The sequence below is a fragment of the Chiloscyllium plagiosum genome, chromosome 10 (genome assembly GCF_004010195.1).
Source record: "Chiloscyllium plagiosum isolate BGI_BamShark_2017 chromosome 10, ASM401019v2, whole genome shotgun sequence".
In the NCBI taxonomy this organism is placed as follows: Eukaryota; Metazoa; Chordata; class Chondrichthyes; order Orectolobiformes; family Hemiscylliidae; genus Chiloscyllium; species Chiloscyllium plagiosum.
This window is the reverse complement of record NC_057719.1, coordinates 17,743,391-17,766,079: the sequence shown is the minus strand read 5'-3', so window position 1 is coordinate 17,766,079 and position 22,689 is coordinate 17,743,391. Positions and strand designations below refer to the sequence as shown.

The 22,689-nt window shown below is 43.9% G+C and overlaps 1 protein-coding gene across 9 annotated transcripts in view; it reads left to right on the top strand.

Moving 5' to 3' along the window:
- The first annotated feature begins 718 nt into the window (after positions 1-718).
- bcl11ba (BAF chromatin remodeling complex subunit BCL11B a) overlaps positions 719-22,689 on the top strand; it is a 42,047-nt gene continuing 20,076 nt past the window's right edge. For 2 of the 9 annotated variants that reach the window (XM_043697150.1, XM_043697142.1), the window contains exons 1-2: positions 719-928; positions 6,598-6,951. In XM_043697150.1, coding sequence (XP_043553085.1) covers positions 874-928; positions 6,598-6,951 — 409 coding nt within the window. In that variant the 5' untranslated portion in view covers positions 719-873. Of the gene's footprint in view, positions 929-1,788; positions 2,561-2,741; positions 2,819-6,597; positions 6,952-22,689 lie in introns of those variants that run through there. The other 7 variants (XM_043697145.1, XM_043697146.1, XM_043697147.1 and 4 more) reach the window with 7 other exon arrangements.

Genomic DNA, 22,689 nt, shown 5'->3' with positions numbered 1-22,689 from the left:
TCCACAGCTTTGTAAATGGGAGTGGTTTCAACAGAATCTATGACTCACTGGGCTGAATCAAACAAAAAACTGTCTCAGTGACATTTTCATTGCGTGTGACATAGGGGTTGTCTGCACGAGGCTGAGCTTGTTTCCTGGTGCTAACGTATCAAACTCACCTGATTAACGACCCAAACTACCCCATGGTGTCCCACGCATTCAATACCAGCTCGATTCTTCCACCCATCATGGCTGGAGGTACTCACTATCGCCCGGATACCCCTGGATATTCCTTGGTCCCTGACACTGGTGCCATCTTTAAAAGGCCAAGGGGCACACGGTTGAGCTTTCTCAGTTTGGAGCTGCCCTGCACAGTTTACACCGAGCATGGCAGATAAAGGGTAATTACACCACGGTTTGTCGACAGGGGCACGGAGGTCCTGGGGGATTGGCTGGTACAGAGGGGGACCATTCTCTTCCCAGAGGGGGCCACACCACCAGACCCACCGTGCATGGTCTGAGCTCCTCACCCAGCTCAGTGCAGTATCTGCCCTCTGAAGAAATGCCCAGCAATACAGGACAAGCATCAATAACCTTCCCCGTTCTGTCAGGATAAGGCTCACCATGTTCGCTCTGCTCCCTAAGACTCACTGTATAACACGTTCCCACCCTCCGTGCTCGCTCTCTCTCTCCCTCTCTCTCTCCCGCTCTTTATGCCCCCCCTCTCTCTCTCTCTCCCTCCCTCCCTCCCTCCCTCCCTCTCACTGACGGCCGTCCCACAATCCATCTCCATCCGCCATCTTTGCATTATTTCCAATTTATTTTCTGTCAGGGGCTCTGATGAAGATATTTTTCTCTGGAGTCTCCGGCTTTCCGCTCCAGATGTGACCGACTATGTCTCGCCGCAAGCAAGGCAACCCTCAGCATTTAAGTAAAAGGGAATTTTCGCGTAAGTAACCATTCAGAGAGAGACAGAATGATAACAATTATTATAATAATGATGGTTATAATAAATAAAACAGCCCTCTTCTTTTTATCCCCCTCAGAATTTGTATTTTTTTTCAAAAAATATAAATTTCCGAACCCACTATAAATTGTTTTAATGTCTCAGGCTGTTTTTGCTTGCGTTTGTGCTGTCTGTTTTTCTCTATTTTCTCCCCTCCCCTTCCACTCTTGTTTTCTTTTTTAAACTAATGTTTGAGGTGGATTGCACAGGAGGATGACAACAAAACACTGAGACTTTTAAAAAATTCTGGCGGAGTTGTTTCTCCCACCCCTCCCCAGATCCCCGTGCTCTCTTTATTTCTTGTTGGGTTGAAGATCGGTCTGTGGAAATTCGTAGCTCGCTATAAGTTTGATTAATATTATCCCACACACCCCCCCTCCCCACCACAACCTCCAGAAAAAAAGGAGGAAAATAAATTTTGAAAAGCCCTCCTTCCCGTGCGTGTACAGTTTTGCATTGCAGTTTTTCTTTCGCAACGAGGGGCATCGCTTGGATTTATTTTTTTTTTTGCAAACGTTTTTGTTTTAATATTGGGGGAAAGTTGCAAAATGAGAGATTTTTTTACGCTCTTCGGTTTGCAGATCTCTCTCTCCGGCTTTTCCTTTTTTTTGCAAACATTTTTTTGCGCGTAATTTAATTTTTGTTTGAGTTGCCGGACAACCCCCCCCCCCTCTTCTCCACTACCACCTCCTCCTCCTTTCCTCCCCCTTTGCAACCACTTACTTAGTTCTACCGAGAGTGTGCCTCTTGGGGGGGGAGAGAAAGCGGGGGGGGGGGTGTGAAAGGAAAGGAGAGGAGCTGGGGAAAGAAAGAGGGGCGAAAAGAAAAGGAGGTTTAAAAAAAAGTTTGTGCAATAGTGCGTTGGAGTGCTTTCTCTGCATTGATGATTGCACGGGTGTCTGTTCTTGCATGTTTTTGGGTGTTTGGGGTAAATTTTGTGTGTGTGTGTAAGATCGGGAGAGTGTTTGAAAAGTTGCGAGTGGCGCGTGGAGCGGAGCTGCCCAGCGCGAGGCGGCGGATCACAACGTTCCAAACGTGGCCAAATAAGGAGAAAGTCGGAATATTTATGTCCCTTATTTCTGCTAAAAATTTAAATAAATATATTCTTTCCTTGCCCCCCCAACCGCTCTCTCTTCCCCTCCTCCTCCCGACCTTCCCCGAAATAAAAAAAAGCACTAAATGCACTCCGCTGCTTGCGATGTTAGGAAAATAAAACCCCCTTTCTCTTTTATTTTTGCAAATCAGGTGTCAGTCGCTGCTCCTTTTTTTAAAAAAAATGTAATTTTATATATATTTATATATGCTGAGTTGGGCAGCATTTTTGTTTTGTCTGAAATTCTCGGGGATATTATTTTGCTTTCCACCCCTTCTCCCTCTCTCTCTCACACACACACACAGTCTTGCAAATTAATATATTTGCAATGGGATCTTTGCAATAAGGTGTGTGTTTTTTTTCGTGTGTGAAGAAATAATGTTATTTTTTCTCCGGTTGTTGCGTCGCGTGTCCGTGCAAAGGTCGGAATATCATTTTCTTTTTCGATGGAGATCGGTTCCATTTTTCTCGCGAAAAAAAAGGTAAATGCATGTTTAGTACGGCTGGGGTTCTTGGAGGGAGGTCGGTTGCATTGGGATATTGGGCGTAAAAAGGGAACACTTTGAGCAGAAATAACAAAATGCTGGGGTGTATTAGGTATATATGTGTGGGGAATAAATCCGACCCTTTTGTTTTATCATTTAAAACGTGTCTGCATGTCAGATTGGATGCACGTTGCCGTCTTTATGGGGTTTAAAGCGCACTTTTTGGTTTGAGAGATCCTGCAACTCACTGAAAAGGTAAATGCATATGAGACATTTTGCCGTTCTTTATTCTTTGACAGCCGTAATAGTGTTGGGGGGCGGGGAGGGGGGGGGGGGGGGAGGGGTGTGTGTGGAAGAGGTTAAAACAAAAGTGTAACGATTTAGTTTCATTCTGAAAACGATTCTGCCCCTGACCCATTGCATGCATTTTTAAAATTAAATTAACTGACGGGAAATCGGAATGCCTCTTGCCACACAGATTCTCTTTAGGTTGCATTTATTTTAATGCACATTTCCGAGTAGCTTATTTGCTTTCATTCTGTAATCACGCTTCTCACCCCCAGCTTCCCCCCCCCCCCCCCAAAAAAAAATCGTGCTCTTCTCTCGTCTGTCCATCCCGGTTCGGGAATAGGATGAGGAAACTCGCGCTCTGCTCTATACCTTTCATACAGTCACAGAGAATGAATACCACACGCTCCGATGCAATTCCGAATCCCCCCACCCCCTCCCCCAGCTTCTTTTTGCACCGTATGGTGGAAACAGCACTGGTCGCTTTTTAATGCCACTTTCTCACTCGATCCGAACAACTTGCTATCCACCAGTTTTCCCCATTGTATAAATCGTCTTCCTTAACAGTGGCTGGGGTGGGGGTGGGGGTAGTCGATGCATTTCTGTGTGATGGTGTGTGTGTGTGTTTGGGGGGGGGGAGGAGAGGGGGTGTTGGGAGGAGGCTGTGCAGAGAGAGGTGAAAGAATTTCATATGCAATTCGTGTATTTTGCTTTGCATGTGTTTCGACTTTGCTATCGAAATTTCTGCAGTGTTCTAGTGCAGTGCTGCAAAGTCTGGCTGCGGGCAGGTTATTGAGCGAGCTGCAGAGACGGAGGAGGGTTAGACATTGAACTTGGGCTTGTGCTGGGTCTGAGTTAGACTCCTTTTGGCTGCCTTTGTGTTTGAATAAAGGGTTGATGAAAGGAGAGGAGGGGGGGTGGGGTCGGGGCAGAGAGTGTGTGCTTGAAATTCCCATTGCCAGCCGATCGAGGTTGCTTTGCGCTGAAAGTCGGAGGGTGTTGTGCATCGGAAGCACACTGTGCAAAAGGAACATTTATTTTTGTTATTAGAAAAAAAGAGAAAAACCTTCGCAAACGCATTGACGATATTGAGTCCTATTGAGATAGTTATAATTGTAATAAACTTTGTCCAGGGTTCCAACTTAAAGCGCGTGGGTCCCGCGCTGCTGAGCGGCGGTAACGCGCTGTCGCCGCAAGGGGGCGCTCCAAGTCAACTCATCAATGCCTTAAGAGCCAGGAAACCTGTTCTAGTGACCAGTAGCAGTCCCATTTACCTGTATCATTGTCAGGCATACATAATACACACAACCCTGCTAAATATAAAGCATTTTCTGCAGCATTCCACCGTTGCAATTCTTTCAGTGCGATATAATCTCTTTTTTTGTTTGTTCAGGAAGAATATGTCATATCTTTGCTCCATTTCCAAAATCTCGCTCTTTCTTTGCATCAACTTCTAGTACAACACAATCAGAATCAGTTTGGTGAAACCAAAATGCCGTGTTGATCTTCAGAGGAACTTAAACCATTTCATATACGGGTGGGAGGGAGATTGTAATTAAACTAATAAAGCAAAACATCCAAAAGCAATTTGATATTGGTCGTATTTGAATTAATTCAAACACTGAACAGCACCCCGTAATGGAAATTAAAGTGTGTATTCCTTTTTTTTCAAAGAAATGTGCGTTTGTGTGGCTGGGGAGAAAAAATATTTGGGGCATACCTTCTAAAAATATTTAGGATGCTGCAGTGATGAGTTTTGATTTTAATTAAAGGTGGGTAATTGAGTGAGAGAGAGCTGTGTTTGTATGCATTAAATAAATCAGATTTTAACTATCAGTTCGATGTTGTGAAGCAGGCATTTTAGACAAAATGAGATTATGTTTGTTTTATTGTGGAGTTCCTACTAGCTAGCCCAGGCTAGCGAGGAGAGAGAGAGAGAGAGAGAAAGAGAACATTCGACTTTAAGGGAATGCTTTCGAGCTTCTACCCTTCCTTCATTGTTTTTGTGCTCATAAAACCCAGGAATAAAACAAAAAGTGCCTTAAGCAAGTTATTTAGAAATAAATTAAAGCAGAGGGGATACACTTCAGCAGTTGTACACACGTCAATGAGTAGGTTAGATGAATATCATCATTTTCTTGCTAAAGTGACAGCAGATGTGGGAATTGATTAATGATAGAGCAATCACTGCAAGTCTATTTGCCTTTTCTGAGTCTTCATATATTAAATATTTCAGATTTTATTTTGTATATCAAATGCAGATTTTTTTTGGTTGCTTGGAGAGTTGTTGGGTCACAATTGCATTGCCTGCTGTTGTGTACAAAAATCATTTGCTGCTCATTTTGACTTATAATTTTGTTGGGTTTGGTTTTTAGAAAATAAATAAGATTGTTCTGTCCGTACACATCTATCTGTACACTCTAGTTTGTTGGGATCAGTTTTGCTGCTGATTAATATTCCTCGAGAACCTGTTAAGGGTTTTCAAATAACGCAAAAAAAATTGTATCACTGAAATAATGAGGCTTCTTGTAATCCTGTGACAGAGCAAGTTGTTAAACTTTGAGCGACTGTCTGTGGAGAGCAGTAAAATGTTACGTGCTTGTCGGTACAATAGCCGGGGAGCTGAGAGGAGGCAGATGAATCAGAACATTCCTATTCATGCTTTGTCTTCCCAATCTCTTTCTCCCTCTTTCCCCTTCTCCCTCTTTGTTATTCCTGCTTGCTCAGTGCACCCATAAATGTAGAAAACTGTCTACAAAATTTTCGATGTGATGTTCCTCCTCAGCTGTGCGACTTGATGAAGTGACTTGTCCGATTTATTTACATGGACACAAAAAATAAAATTGGTGGATGTTTTAAAAATAGCTCAGTGACAGCCGTTAACATCAGCTCCACAAAAGGGCCCTACAAACCACGAGTTGTGACGTTTTCATATTAAAAATGCACTTCTCTGCGTTAAGTTTTTTTTTTGTTTTGATTGGGAAGGAACAAGGGAAGGAAAATTATTCTGACTGATTACTCCACCACCTTTCTTGCTCGGTACAGTATAACTCTGTGTTGGTTGTCAGTAATTCTCACAGACTTGTAATGCAGGTCTTAGGTGGGGAGGCATTAGGAAGAGACTCGGCCAATGTGCCCTCTCACCTGTGAAAAGAATAGTCAATCTTGGGTGTAGTGATTGACTCTCATATTCAATACAATGAGAATAAACCCCCAAGCCAAGATATCAATAAATGTGAAATTAATCGGAATTGGGCAGGGTATCACTGTAGAATTTATCTAGATTTATGATAGTCCAGGGTCTTTGTGTTAGAAAAGATCATTTATTTAGTTTCTTTCAGGGAGAGTATAATATCTTCTGTATGATATCCTGTGACTTGTTCTACTGACTGCTGTGTGTAAGGTGCAATTTTCCATTTTTAACAAATGAAAGAAAATGCTTCTCTAGCCCCGATTTTGGGCTATTTCCAAACTGTCACGGCTTCATTTTCACGACTACAAATAAAAAAAATGTTCTGTTTGCATGGGAGGGGTTGGGGGGAGGGGGATTTTGTCCAATAAAAGTCTGGAAATTGTATCCATGCGATCTTTAATTTTGTATGCAAACTTATAAATGTGGGGATGGTGTTATACTACAATGAATTCCTAGCTAAAAGCAGGCTCTCCTTTTTTTTTGTCTCTCTCTTTTTCTCTTTTCCCTGTGTGTGTGTGTGTGTGTGTGTGTGCGCGTGTGTTCCTGCGTGAAGCAGAGGCTGACCATGTGGAGACGGCGAGCACGGACGAAGAGGACACGGTCATGGCGGGGCCAGGCAGCGGCGTTGGCAGTGGAGACCACGACCTGCTGACCTGCGGGCAGTGCCAGGCGCACTTCCCGCTGGCCGATATCCTCGTCTTCATCGAGCACAAGAGGAAGCGGTGCAGCGGCGCAGGCATCTGCTTCGAGAAACCAGTGGATAAATCTAGCCCCTCTCCCCCACACCCGGAGCCCAGGAGAGTGTCTGAGCCCGTCGAGATTGGCATCCAAGTCACGCCTGAGGAGGACGACCGGCTGCTAACGCCTACGAAAGGAATTTGCCCGAAGCAGGAGAATCTTGCAGGAGGTAATGCGTCTGGTACCTCTCTGTGTACAGATAATTGCTTTGTTTTTGTTACTCATTATGGATTAATAAGTGGGTATGGTCACAATCATAGATCCCCTCTCTCTCACTGCATCTCTCCAGGTACATTTAGCATTTTGCCTTAAACTTTCATTGGCTAACCAGATGTTCCTCTTTTCCAGATTGCTAGACAGGTTTTAATAACATGCAGGGGAAAAGGAAACCCTGCCTGTCTTACTGTGCAAGTTGCTTTCCTATGCTATTACCTATACTGTATATAGCATGCATCGCGAGAGTTATAACACACAGACACGGACACACACACACACAGGCACTCTCTCTCTCTCTCTCTCTCTAACTCTATAAATAGTTACGAGGAGGTACAGTTGGCCCTCAGTTTACTTTTAATTTAAGCATTTTCAGAGGTTACTGTTTTTAAATATACTTTCATTGCTGTCTTTACAGAGAGGGCTCCTGGGGTGTGTACACATTTTTGCATGTAACTCCTGCAGAACAGGTCACCTTAACTGTTCACCATGTCGAGTGCATTTAAGGAAATGGGTTTTCTAAGTCAGTCAGTGGTGACGTGTGACACTTAGTGCTTTTAATGGTGAATAGGGTGTTAGATATGTGTGGTGTTTGATATGTATGTATGTGTGTGTATGTATGTATTGCCAATGCTCCTTCTTGCTCACTGCCGTTTGGGGTCCAATTGTATAGAAGGGAAGAAGGATCCATGAGTTGCACTCAGAATGGAAAGGGAAGGGTTGACACTGTTGGCTAAAAATATAAACCAGGATTTCAACTCTTGCCTCTTCCCCTGACCCTTTACCTAGAGAAAGCTTTGTCCAACCTGGAGTGAGAACTTAACTGTACCTAGCACAAAGGTGGTTATACAGAAATGGAACTTAGGCCTGACGCTGAATCGTTGTCTTTCTGTGTTTTTTTTTCAAATCAGGTTTGAAATCTCCAAGTCTCTCTGTTCAGCTCTTTTGTGCTATGGAGTGATGATTATGTTGCTAGACTGGAAATCTGCATTTAGACCATAAGATCAAACGCTACTTGTGACAAGCTGTGAAGATGGATTTGATGAATAGCGGGTGTTTATTGGGGGGTCTCGGTGGAGGGGATGGGTGATGTGGTTAATGGAGTAAAACAGACCAGCCCTGGTTTGATGTTTGGACTGACCAAGGAAAGGTGATGGTTAAACTGTGTTAACTCCATCTTAGTTATGCGCTGTACAAAGTCTGTGAGCTGCCCCATTGCCAGCAACGGAAGTAGAATTTGGGAGTGGATGAGTTGGTGACCAGCTTGAGGTTAACAGGCCCTTGTGATCAAGCCTGCTTTGCTTTTCTTGTGTCGAGTTGCTTATACGTACACAAGAACATAAACTGGTGTCAGAATTCTGTGTTGGCTTATCAGTTAGCTTGCCTGTAAAAGTGAACCGCAGAAGATATGCCACTTCCAAGGGGGGCAGTGTGGACTTTTCTACTCTTCATTCAGAATCTCCCATAAGAGGGTACCATTTCCATTTAAAACAAAAGACTTTTGATAATCTTTTAAAAGCTTCATTAAGCATAATGAGTATTATTATCAGTGCGGACATTGTTTCAGGACGGTAAAACCTCCTTTGTTGGAAGATTTTAAAAGGTTTAGCGTAAATAGGAATGTTGTGGAATTTTGTTTCTTTCAAAGATTACAGCACGTTGTATGAAGGGGAATGAAAGGTGGTTTATTCAGGTGATTGGGGAATGGTTGAGATTTGAATGAGTAAGTCTGTTTGTGGCTAGACATTTCCAAGCAATCGGGAGTGAGGTATTTGTGTTGTTTTTCCTTCAGTGTGATTCACAAACTTCTTTGATGCTTCTCGGGGCCTGAAAACACAAAATCCATGAATCGGGTGACTTCAGCTTGTGCTGTCTTTGACTCTTTCTCATTATCTACATCTTCCTTCAGCCTCTCACACGCACAAACATATACATATCACTGCGTTCATCACCTTCTCCCTCATTCAGAGATATGTGCATAAACGCACTGTTCAGATATTCAGATTTTGCCTTTTGCCTTGCTTGCTCCCTCTCTCTCAAACACCCACTCTACCCTTTGTGTGTTTTCCCTCCACCCATCCGCACCACTATGTTGTGCTCATATGACCATGTCTCTTCTCCCTCTCTTTCTGTCTTTCACTCGCTCAGACATGCAGATGCATATCCTTACCTTCTCCGCTTGCTGTTACATTCTCACTCTTTCTCCCACAGTCACTGTTTCACTCACAATGTCTCCCCCGACAATCCCTAAGAAGCTGCTTAGTTAAGTTTGTTTAGTTAAATTTTATTAAATTTAAAAGAAGGGGTGGGACACCAGGCAGATCTGATGTTCATGGTGAAGGGGCTTATCCATAAATCCCAAAGTTACAATGAAAACAGAAAGGTCTTCTCTGCTTTCCTTTTTTTGATGCCTTTGGCAGTTGGGGCACTCACGAGTCCCAGTGTTTTGTTTGTGAGCGTTTGCCTTAGACTCACATGATGTCCTTTTTTTAAACAAAAAGAAAATTACAACATAGATGAGAAACTAGCATTTTTTAATGAAAATTTAAGTTTTCCACTAACTGAAATTTGCGCAAAAATGCTTAGCTTTCTTTTATTAAAAACAATATCGTGTTCATGTTCGAGACAGAAAAATCAGATAATCCTAGTAGCTAATCCCATTGCTTTCACAAAGTGGATGGAATTATCTGATGGTTACTAGTCTTTAAAAATGAAATAAGTGACTGAGTTCCACATGATGAAGTGCTATAGTGCTCTAATTATTGTCGTGCTGCTGTTATTTCTGTCATTCCTTCCTCACCAACTCCACCCCAAAACAAAAGAAATCTTTCTTGAATTGGTTCCCACAATTTGTCATTGCCTTGGATTATTGCCCCTGGGAGAGAAACTGAAGAACTTTTTGATTATCACATATTGGATTGCATCCTAATATCTAGGTATCTCCCTTTGTAAACTGTGAGCTGCTTAGCAGGTAGAAATTCAGGTGGAGATGAGAGTTGTCAATACTGCAAAGGTGCACTTTGCCGAAGGAAAGTCATCTTGTCTGTTTTAAAATACGGTCTGGAATTGAATGTCAGGTACCATTTGGCGCTCAGCATTTCTTTGCGTCTTATTTGTTTACAGTAAGGCTGGGAAAAATATTTCTACAGAACTTTGGAAATATATCTGTGGAAATGTGCCAGCACCTGCCGTGTGATACACTCTTTTATAATTTGATTTGACTTGCAGTGTTTACGTTGTGCTTCCTTACACCTCACTCACTGATGGGCCTTCCTACACTGCACTAGGATTGTACTTTAACAAACAGAATAAAACTGTGGGCTCTAGAGATCTCTGTTCCTGGGTGTGCTGTTTCCTGCAAGTATCTATGCACGGGCACGTGTACAAATGTATTCTCTCTCTCTCTCTCTCCCCCTTTGTCTCTGTCTCTCTCTCTCTCTCTCTCATACACACACTTATATTTATTGTCGTACATACGCGCTCACATCTTTATGCTCCTGCATGCTTACACCCAAATCTATGTACATGGACATTCCGCACACATGTGCTTGGATGTGCTTTTTCTCACTCACACATATGCACTCATTTACAAACTCTTGCAGCTACATACCGTTACACACGTGCGCACCCCTGTGTAAAGGCATATTCTGAAGCATGCTAACATATGGATGCTCTGTCTCCCACATGCATTCAGAAACATGCTCCCAGTACACACGTATAGCATGCGCGCATGCTCACAAATCGAGTCTTTCATGCAATCTTACAATTTGTAAACTGTGCTTACTTTGGAGTCTTTACCTGGCACATACCAGAAACATCTGATTTATGCCATTTATCTTTGCAATTTACATTTCAGAACTGAATATAAAACTTGGCCAAGTTGAGCCCCAGATGTGTCTTAACAGCCAGAGCTCTGCTTCCACAGTTACTGCTGATATCCGGAACCCCTTGGTTGTATTATGGCTCTGCAGCTTAGTCCCACCAGCCAGTGTAGTGGAACGTAGCCAGTTGAGTAAGCTTCGCTTGAATTCCAGAATTCCCAATATAAAAGTTTATTTATACATCATGGCCCTGCTATATACATGCTGAGACAAAAAAATGGTGAAATGGGAGACTTTGTTTTGAAGGGGACATGGGAAAGAAAAAAAATGTTCTGTCTTTCTAGCTGTCTGTCTCATTTTCCCTGACTCTGCATGTTTCTCTGTCTGTGTCTGTGTCTGTATCTCTGTGCCAGGCTTTGGTTTTCTTTTTTCTGTGTTTGTGCCTGTTGATGTCTCTGTCTCTGTTTGTCTGTATTGCTGTGCATTTCTCTATCTCCATTTTCTGCTGATTAAGCATTTCTCTTTTTTTTTTCCCGCTCTATCTTTTCCCTCCCTCCTTATTCTGTCTCTTTCTAACTCTTTTTCTCTCTGTCTCCCTCCTTGGTTTTATGTCCCCCGTTTCTTTATTTCTCTCCCTTTCACAGAGGTAGTCATTGCCAAAGTGAGCTTTTCGTCAGCTTACTTCAGCATCAGGAGAGAGTGGAGAGAATGGATGGGTGAACAGCCACATGAAACATTGTAAAATGTTTGCCTTGAGAAACGCTTAATGATGGAGTTTGCTGGTACTTGGTGGATTGGACAGCGTTTTCTTTTGAGCTCCGTTCATGTGACTTTTGAAACACAATAGGAGAAACGGCAGACAGTATTACTCAATTTCCCCCATCCCACTGCGTGGCTTTCTTTTCTCTTCAGAAATGAACTGCCTTCCCCTCCAGCTACCTCCCTTTTGCAAACTCAGTGACTATTCCCTGTGGAAAGGTTCCACCAATCTTCTACTTCGCTGACATGGCTTTCTGCATGCATGAATCTTGACATGTCAGCACTGGTAGGGCGTGTCAACTGTGCAAGGCATTGTGAGGCCGAAGAACTGCTCCGACTTGATTATCACGCCAGACATGCACTTTGCAGTGGTGGGGGTGGGAGGGTGCTGGGTCTCTCAGAGGATCACTGGATGGTGGGTACTGAAGTGGATCCTGACTATTTACTTCCGCATCCCAGGTACTCATGCCAAATATTATAAATCTCGTCCCCCCCACCCCCATTCTGTATTGCACCAGACAATGCAAATTTTTATGCCCCTTCATGTTGCTATTGCTCAGCAACTTCCCAATGTATTGCCAACAGTGTGAACGGGGAAGAAAACCCTTCCCTCCAGTTTGCAATAAGATGTCTGAGGGTGAGTGGGAACTCTGGGAGTGGAGAGAGTGGGCAGTTGAGTGGAAGTTGCTTCTGTGCTCAAACATGAGACCGTCGAATGTAACAAATAGCACTTTTGAGGTTGTTGCCCTCTGATGAAAATTTAGTCTCCTCCACCTCCCAAAAGCCAACTCTTCTAGTCCAGTGTAATGTCTGCTGATTCAAACCTCCTATCATGTTCACAATGAGCCACCTGAGGTGAATGAGAAAGTGTTATCTCAGACTGGGCAAGGAGAAACATTGTAAAGCTTTCTACAGCTGCCTGATGCTGGGGATTGGATTTGCCCCCCCTTTGTATTTCAGTTGTGTGTCAGAGAGCGCATTGTTAATCTATTTTCCTTATGGTTTACCCTTGAGCTCTGGCTGCATTCTTGTTTTGCCCCTTTGTTTTGGTTGCTAGTTTATAGCGTAGTCAGCATATTTCTCCGTTTTCTGCATTCTGTCTGTTTCCTTTAAGGGATGATCCATGTTTGCAGCATTGCTGTTCCCGCTGTAGTCGAAAGGGCAGTAGGGATCTGCTCATTATTTAGAGTTTGGGGGAGGTTCAGCGGTAAGAGGGATAAGAGAAGTCCAAAGCTGGCGAGTGTTTGTGTGGACGGGTGCGTGGTCCAAAGGTGGCAGCTCTAACCTGTGAGACAGTGTTTCAGACTGAGGGGTGGGGATCACTGTTGCCTCTGCAAGTGCTGGCAGAAGGCAGCTCGGTTCAGCAGGCCTCACTCTTACTGGTGAGTCAGATGACTTCGAATCCCATTCCAAAAACTTGAGCACATTATTTAAAAATGGCCTTCAGCACAAAGAAACTGTGTGCCATCTTTCTCTCGAGCTGGCAAAATGAGATTCTGCTTGGGTGGGTATAAAATGTCCCTTACTACAGTGCAAGAAGAACAAGGGCATTCTCCTGGCATGCTGGCTAGTATTTATTCCTTAGCTGATACTTAATTATCCACTAGTTTGTCTCAGATCTGTCTGTGGGACCAAGCTGTGTGTAACTTTATGCTGTGTATACGTTTGTAGTAACACTGGCTACCCTTTTAAAAGTGGTTGATTGATTGGCTGTGAAACTCTTTGGTGCAGCTTGTACACATACACGGTGCTATATAAATGAATTTTCCTAATCTGGATTGTGCTGTCTCAGTGCCTCAGAGCTTGCTATTGACTGCACTGTTTTAAACTAAAGGGTAACTATTAGCCTCTGGTTTTCCCGTTGAACCTTTATTCTTTTATTCCTTCCCACCTCCAAATTTTAATTGGATCCAGTGATGTAGACACTCTGGACAGAAGGAAGCAGACACGTTCTGAAACCTCTTGGTATTTATTGTATTGGTTTCTATTTCCATTGAATGTAAGGTAGTGTCAGTCAGTGTGGGATAAACTGTTTCAAACATCACCTTTTAACTTAACCCTGAAGCAAGGCAAGTGGATTGCTGCAGTTCTGATTGCTTGACTTCTAGCATTAACATCTGTTTACTAGGAAGCTCCAGTTCCCAAAATTAACAGAAACTGTGCCAGACTTGTCCATGGTTTGTTTCCGGTTAAGATCAGATATTTAAAAATAAAATCAGTTTCCATTCTTTCCTCCCCCAACTCTGCCAAAAAGTGTTGACACACATTTGTCTAAGTCTAAAGCAATTTACATAACGGGTCTTGGATTAATGGATGATGGGTTTGATCACATCCTATTGATAGTCCCCCAACAATATGGGTTCGATCATTAGTGGCAGGAGAGAGTGGAAAGTATAAATTCACCACAGTCCCAGAGGAGCATGGGGCTGCCCTCACATGAGAGATGACTGGAGGTGGTTTAACATGAGGGTCAACATGCCTTAAATGAGGGGTGGGAGGAGAGGTTGGGAAGGAGAGTCCTACATGGTGACCTCCGTGATTAGTGGAAAGTATAAGCCGCAGCTGTCCTGCTCCTGATGGTTAACAACTATGTTGTTGTACTTGTATGTCCATCAGGGTGAGGATTGTTTTTTATCTATATCACTCTCACTCTCTCTGTCTGCACAGCACAATGTGGCTCCTTGCTAGTGGTAGTTATCAATTGGTGGGGAAGTGCTGGCACAACGATAATGTTCCCAATGCTATCTCTAGGACTGGGCTGGTGCTGTGTGGGCATGCGGTCAAATTACTCCCAAGGCATCTGCTAGATTTTCAAATTGACTAATAAATTTGGAATGTAAGAGCTAGTGTCCATAAGGTTGACTCTGATGGCCTCATTGATAAGAGGCCAGCTGGTTCAATAATGGCTTCCTTTCAGGGGAGGAACCCTGCCGTGATTCCCTGAGTTGGCCTGCACCTGACTGTAGAATCCCCGCCACTCTCCTCCTGCAATGTGACTCACTCCAGACTGCCCTCAGTTCAAGGACAGTTAGGGATGGGCAATAAGTGCTGGCTTTGCCAAAGGTAACCACCTCCTGTGAAAGAATGAAAAAAATCGAATCCTGACAAGAATCTGATTGCAGGGAGGGGTTCAGATCTTTCTTGATTTGACATACAGTTACAGTTTTGTCTGTGTGTTTTACCATGCCTGCTAAATTGGTAAAGGGTTACCCGCAAGAAGCCTGATCCTGTTACGTTTGGGATTTGTGTTTACTTTTGCTTCCTTGCTCCTTGCTTTCATCCATGGCATCCCTGTCTTTCTGATGGGAATACTGAAGACTTGGTTTCATGTTGAATGTCACAGGGCTGAAATGGTTTATGCATGCATTCCACATCCAAGAAGCAGATTTCTCACAAAGGGTTTATGGGTCAAATTAACAGGTATGAACAGGGGGGGAGGAGAGAGGGGGAGAGGAGAGAGCAGTAATTGAATAACAAATTGGGAGACATGTTTAATACAGTTGAATGGGATGTCACCAGAGCCTTATTCCTGATGAAGGGCTTATGCTCAAAATGTTGAGTCTCCTGCACCTCAGATGCTGCCTGACCTGCTGTGCTTTTCCAGCACCTCGTTCTTGGATTGTGATATCCCACAACGTGTGCTTTGTCACGCAGTTGTAGCCTGGCTGACCTGTGCACAGAGGTCACGAGGTTTGTCAGATAACCCTGTGATTGCGGGGTAACTGGAGAGCTGGAAGAGAGGAGTTCAGTTGCCTTGAGGTGGCGTTGATGCCCTGTGAGGCGTGCCCCAGGTTTGTGGACCTGCCCATCTTGAGCCACCTTTTGACTTAAAACAGATATTTATGGGGGGGAATCAGCTCCAACCTTTGAGCCTAAATATATGAAAGTGGAATGTGGAGCTCATTCTACTTGTATGGTTATGAAGGGGCTGTAGCTTTTTCTTTTCTGATTTGAAGGCAGGCTGTAGTAAATACGAAGACTACACCGGATGAGCTTCAGTGTTTACTTACTTATTAAGGCTAGCTTTTGTTCAACGGTGTTTGTTCCTTCAGAACCTGGTAGACAGCAATGATGGGTGCCTTTGTTTTAATGACACAGGTTGTTGGTGTTGCTTCCATTCCCTGGCAACATTTTAACTTCCTGTGGCAATGATTTTAAAGAGAAAAAAACCTCTCCCTGCCCCCTTGCTGCCTGCTATTGTCCAACTGGCAACAGTCTGCGTCCATGCCTGGCACTGATTCAAAGTCTTTCACAGTTAGGTTTTCAGTATCTTTTTTTTTGTTTTTAAATAAAAACACACACACACACACACACCGTAAGCTGTGAGGCGCCAATTCAGTTGCAAAACTCGGCCAGCAGAGAATCAATGCAAGTACTGAACGCACAGTGGCAATGCAACTCCGCTGTTTGCCACTTGGAATGGGAGCGATTCACCGGACCCTTGTGTGTTTTTTGTTAGCAAAATAAGCAGGTTTGAGTTGGTGCAGCACCTTTCTTCTTGTATTGCAGTCACTAGTGTAAGAAAGGGTCCTGAGAAAGAGTCCTGCCTGAAATGGCGACTCCCCTGCTGCTCAGATGCTGCCTGATCAGCTGTGCTTTTTCTAGTACCGCAGTCTATCTATTCTGACTCTCCAGCATCTGCAGTCCTCACTATTTCCTAGTCACTACTGTAGTAATGTAGGGAATGTGACAGCCACTTTGCATACAGCATGTGTCCACAAAACGACAGTGAAATAAAGGATCGCTTTTTTTAGGGATGTTGGTAAAGAGATAAATATTGCCTGCTGTTCTTTGACATTGCTTTAGCTGTAATTGCATATACTGCTGGGTGAACAATGCATAGTTCTAAGTAGGCCAGGGAGTGGGGTTTATTGAGTGTTGGGTTGGCTCATTGTCAAGAGCACTGTCTGAAAGTTCCTAAAATGTGAGGGATGTGGGCTGGGTTGAAAGGTGAAGCTTCTTAATCCAAGCAGTTGTGGTCATGCCTGACTGGTGCATTTCTCTCTGTGTTTATGAATGTCACTCAAGTGAGCAATCTCTGGTCAGCTTTCTTTTCTCTCGCTTCCTAGCTCGGGGACGCAGGGACCATATACAGTGGCAGGCTGCCACTTTGCTAACTAGGCATAGACAAGGCTGGGACATTATTGGTCTGTGTTGCTGAGTGAATTGCAAACTGTGTCCACACTAATCAAGAAGTTGCTGATGTTCTTATCCCTTGTGATGGTCTGCACTGTGTTGGCAGAGTTTCTACATCATAGAACATAGAACAGTACAGGCCCTTTGGCCTTGATGTTGTGCCGGCCTTTTATCCTACTTTAAGATCAAACTAACCTACATTCTCTTCATTTTACTATCATCCATGTGCCTATCCAAGAGTCGCTTAAATGTCCCTAATGTACTACTCTCCTACTCAACTATCACCGCTGGCAGACCATTCCATGCACCCACCACTCTGTGTAAAGAACCACCCTCTGACATCTCCCCTAAACCTTCCTTGAATCATCATAAAATTAGGCCCCTTTGTGATAGCCGTTTCTGTCCTGGGAAAAAGTCTTTGACTATTCACTCTATCTATGCCTCTCATAATCCTGTACACCTCTATCAAGACAGCTCTCATCCTTCTTTGCTCCAGTGAGAAAAAGCCCTAGCTCCCTCAATCTTTATGCATAAGAAATGCCCTCCAGTCCAGGCAGCATCCTGGTAAATCTCCTCTACACCCTCTCTAAAGCTTCCACATCTTTCCTCAAATGAGGCGAGCAGAACTGAACACAAGATTCCAAGTGTTGTCTAACCAGGACTGTATAGAGCTGCAGCAAAATCTTGTGATTCTTAAACTCAGTCCCCCTGCTAATGAAAGCCAACACACCATATGCCTTCTTAACAACTCGACCAAATTGTTTGGCAACTTTGAGGAATCTATGGACATGGACCCCAAGATCCCTCTGTTCCTCAACACTGCCAAGAATCCTGCCTTTAACTCTGCAATCTGCAATCAAATTCAGTCTTCCAAAGTGAATCACTTCACACTTTTCCAGGTTGAAATCCATCTGCCACTTATCAGCCCAACTCTGCATCCTTTCAATGTCTCGTTGCAACCTACAACAGCCCTCCACACTATCCACCACTCCACCAACTTTTGTGTCATCAGCAAACTTACTAACCCACCTTTCCACTTCTTCATCCAAGTCATTTATAAAAATCACAAAGACCAGAGGTCCCAGAACATCTCAGTGGAACACCACTGGTCACCAGGCTCTAGGTTGAATACTTTCCATCCACTACCACCCTCTGTCTTCTATGGTTCTGTATCCAGCCAGCCAGATTTCCCTGTAACCCATACCTCCTTACTTTCTGAATGAGCTTACCATGGGGAACCTTATCAAACGCCTTGCTAAGATCCATGCACACCACATCCACTGCTTTACAATATGTTTTGGCATATCCTCAAAGAATTCAATAAGACTTGTGAGGCGTGACCTGTCCCATCACAAAGCCATGCTGACTATCTCTACTCAGCTATGGTTTTCCAAGTAATCATACATCATGTCTCTCAGAATCCTCTCCAATAATGTGCCAGCCACAGATGTAAGACTGACTGGTCTGTAACTCCCAGGATTATTCCTGGGGAAGGGAAAAATAAGGGAATGTTCACCATCATACCCTTACCTGGGCCTCTGGCTGACCAGCCTGGGAACAGTAATGGTGGATTCAGCAAAGTCTTTCAGAAAGGACCAATTAGAGTATCCCGTGATGAAGGAAGGGAAGTTATGTAAAATCTTTAGGCCCCAGTTGGTGTAGTGTTGACTTCTTGTTGATGAAGGAAGGAAAATTTGCAGGCATGGCAGAAAAGAGCACATGAGCAAGATCAGGGGGCAGTGGGCCGAATGATGTGCTGAAGAATCACAGAAGCAAGTTGGCAAGATTAGTCAAGTGTTGAGGGTTTATACCATGAAAGAAGGTGCTACTGACCATACGCTGCAGTAATTGGTGTTAGTCTGGAACCATTGTCTCTCCATTACATCATGAGCAAGAAGACTTTAGTCTTTATTACCGTTGAGAGTGTTACCTGTAATATATAGTCTTTTGAGACTGAAGTCTCATCAGGAGATGCTTTTAAGATGTGATACAAAAGAGCACTTCATACCACATTCCTTAAACAGACTTGAATTTTTTTGAAGAGGGTAGCAGTGTTGAACATGTGATGTCCTGTACCCTGTAGATTTTTCTCCTTCTATTTCTGATTGTGCATTGTCACATCTCAGCCAGGAACTGTTTAATCTTTAATATGGAAAGTTATTTCCTTCCTTCCTTCCTTTACAAACCCCATGGTCTTTAACACCTGCTAGCTGCTGCTAGAACACATATTTGTTTGTTTGTTTTTCTCCCTCTCTGTCTCTCTGTCTGGTTGTCCTAATAACCCTTTCCTTCTTGCCTGTCTGCTGTCACATGGCCGGTGGTGCTGTCTTCTCATCTCACCCTCTTATTCTTATTTGTCATGGACAGTTGTAATTAATATTGCCACTTCTTCCCCAGACGTAACACCAGAAGCTTTTTGTAACTTGTCAAATTTGCCATGTTCGACAGACTGTCCTTGTTCAGAAGAATTGGAGTAAATTCAACATTTCTGTTGAGTTTTAAATGTCCCAGACTTGCACCTTATGCTTTTATCATGTGACTGCCCTCATGAATGTGGCTAGGGCTATGTTGAAAATTCATGAACTGCCTCAGGAATGGTAATAAGTAGTGTCTCTATTTCATAGGGTGCAAACACAAATGGAAACACCTTCTTCTTTTACCAGTCAAGCTTTGTCATTTTGGTGAAAATGAGGTCTGCAGATGCTGGAGATCAGAGTCCAGATTAGAGTGGTGCTGGAAAATCACAGCAGGTCAGGCAGAATCCGAGGTGCAGGAAAATCGACGCAGGAATTTTGTCCGAAACGTGGATTTTCCTGCTCCTTGGATGCTGCCTCTCTAAGCTTTGTCGTTTGACATTTTCAGCCATGCCATTCAAAACCTGGGCCACCGAGCACAGAACTAGATTGGCGGGTTATATCTCTGTAAAAAAATGCAGAAATGAGCTTTCTCCGCAGAAGCCCTGCACTGACCCAAATTAAACGTCACCTTGTTTGGTAATTTCGGATTTTTATTTAACCATCACCAACGTTTTAGAGAGGGCTGATAATCTTCCTGACTGCAACAGCAATGGTCAAGAAATTCCATTAGATTAGATTAGATTAGATTTCTTACAGTGTGGAAACAGGCCCTTCAGCCCAACAAGTCCACACCGAAGAGCAACCCACCCAGACCTATTTCCCTCTCACTAATGTACCTAACACTGTTGGCAATTTAGCATGGCCAGTTCACCTGACCTACACATCTTTGGACTGTGGGAGGACACCCACGCAGACACGGGGAGAATGTGCAAACTCCACACAGTCAGTCACCCGAGGCTGGAATTGAACCTTGGACCCTGGTGCTGTGAGGCAGCAGTGCTAACCACTGAGCCATAGGTTGGAGAAAAGAAAGGATTGTATTTACATGGCATCTTTCACAACCTTGGGACATCCTGTGTTGATTTTCAGCCAATTAAATACTTGTAAAATTTAAGAGAGTTGCACTTAATTTGTGCATAGTAAGCGCCTAGCAAACAGGGAGGTGATAGTGAGCAGATGATTTTGTTTTTAGTGATGTTGGTTGAGGAATAAATGTTTGCGAGGTCACTGGAGAGAAGAGCCTTGATCTTCTTTGAAATAGCTCCAGGGATCTTTTACGTCCACCTGAGAGGGAAGATGGAGCCGCAGGACAGTACTCTACCTGAATGGCAGAACCTCTGGCAGTGCACCTCTCCTTCTGTGCTGCATTGCAGGGGTCAGCCTGGATTCTGCTGAGTGGGTCCTGAACTCTGTCTGGCTCAGATGTGAAAGGATCACCCACTGAGCTGTGGCATTTGGTTGGCTGTGAGCTTTCAAGATCCTGATATGTTCACCACAGTGAAAAACTGCAGATGAACAGTGGTTTAATTGTTAATTATTTGATCCATGCACACCATCAATTTTTAGACTAGCTGTTCCTGGCCGTAGGATGCTGCAGTTTGCCTGAGTGTGCTCCATGAGTCTTTTTTATTGGAGGGTGGGAACTATAATCAGCAAGTGCCTTCTCTGTGGTGTACCTCAAGTGAATGTACTGAATGAGCAAGCAAAATGGAAATGTACAAAGTACTCAGCAACTCAGGCTGCTATGACAACTCCGCCACCCGGTCAGCTGAGCTGAGGGGAGGGGATGAAAGCCCACCTGGATAAGCTCTCTAAAATATTTCGACGATTCAGTTGTGATGTGCAACAGTTGGAATCTTCAAAAGGACTTTTTAAAAATCTTCTTGCTTTGTCACCGGAGCCACCATTTTACAAAGGTTACTGTTGTACTTTGAACCAGTTTTGCAGGCATTGTCGACACTTATTAAAGTAAAGGCCACTGCCTAGTTTAGTTAAACACTGTTTTCAAATGGCCTCCAGCAGCAAAAAAGAGCATTACAGACCAATTAAATGTGTGCAGCCATCTTTCGAAAAACAAAACCATGCCACTCAGCACTGGTGCTCAGTGGGTTAAATCCAGCGTTGTGTGTTTTTGTCAAAAGGAAAGAATACTTTGGTATGTCTGGTGTCAGGTAGAAGAGAGGTCGATCATTTTTTTTTTGTTTTTCTCTTTGTCTTTTTTTCTTTAAAGGTGTCTTGGGGTGGGTTTTATGAGCTTGTAAAGATCAGAACAGTGGCCGCTCAGCTTCCTGTGCAGGAAGTTTTTATTTCTCTCTCTGCCTTTGTACAGAGTTAGCTCTGAGTTTGGCTGGGAGCCAATTTACCTCCACTAAACGGAGGAGCCAGTTTGTGCACTGATTGAGAACGGGGAGGGGTGGGGGAGAGTGGGGGTGGGGAGGTGCCTTTGGTGAACGCACAAGTCCAAGGGCAGAAGCGTTCCTTGCAAACCCTTTATCTGTTTGTTACTGATTAATGCGGCCTGCTTGTTCGACTGGTGCTTTGTCCTCAGCCTTCAGGTTTCTGCCGTGCAAGGCTTTCTTTGTTGTGTACGGTTACATTGAGCAGAAGTACAGAGACAAGAACATTCTTCTGCTCTTTGAGTTTATGGAGTGTGTGTTGGAGGAGCAGATGCCAAAGCAGAGGAGTCACTATAGCGAGTCAATGGCTTCTGTACCCCCAACTCAGTGAGATATTTGATAACTGTTGGAGGAAGGTTATTCATTTTTAAAGAAATAATGTGTTGTACTTTGGTGGGAAATTGGCTGGGCCTAGGATGATTACAGACACTCCCCTGGTTCATGGAGCCAGCGCAGAAATGATGGGCCACTTAGAGTCATAGAGCCATAGAGGTGTACAGTACGGAAACAGACCCTTCGGTCCATCTTGTCCATGCCGATCGCATATTCTAAATTAATCTAGTCCCATTTGCCAGCACATGGCCCATATCTCTCTAAACCCTTCCTATTCACTTACCCATCTGGATGCATTTTAAATGTTGCAATTGTACCAACCTCCACCACTTCCTCTGGCAGCTGATTTCCATACATGAATGAAAAAGTTGCCCTTCAGGTCCCTTTTAAATCTTTTCCCCCTCACCCTAAACCTATGCTCTCTGGTTCTGGACTCCCCCACCCCAGGGAACATCAATGTTCATCATTCTGTGATTTTGTGAAAATGGAATGGAGATTAATAGATTATGTATTGTTGCTTTGCGCTGGTCGTGTTATTCTCACTGTCTTTTTCCAAATGGCTATTCGTTTGGAATGTATTGACAGAGGTAGGGGCGACACGGTGGCCCAGTGGTTAGCACTGCTGCCTCACAGCGCCAGGGACCCAGGTTCAATCCCAGCCTTGGGCGACTGTCTGTGTGGAGTTTGTGCATTCTCCCGTGTCTGCGTGGGTTTCCTCCAGGTGCTCCGGTTTCCTCCCACAGTTCAAAGATGTGCGGGTCAGGTGAACTGGCCATTCTAAATTGCCCATAGTGTTAGCTGCATTAGTCAGAGGGAAATGGGTCTGGGTGGGTTACTCTTCGGAGGGTCGGTGTGGACTTGTAAGACCGAAGAGCCTGCACACTGTAGAGAA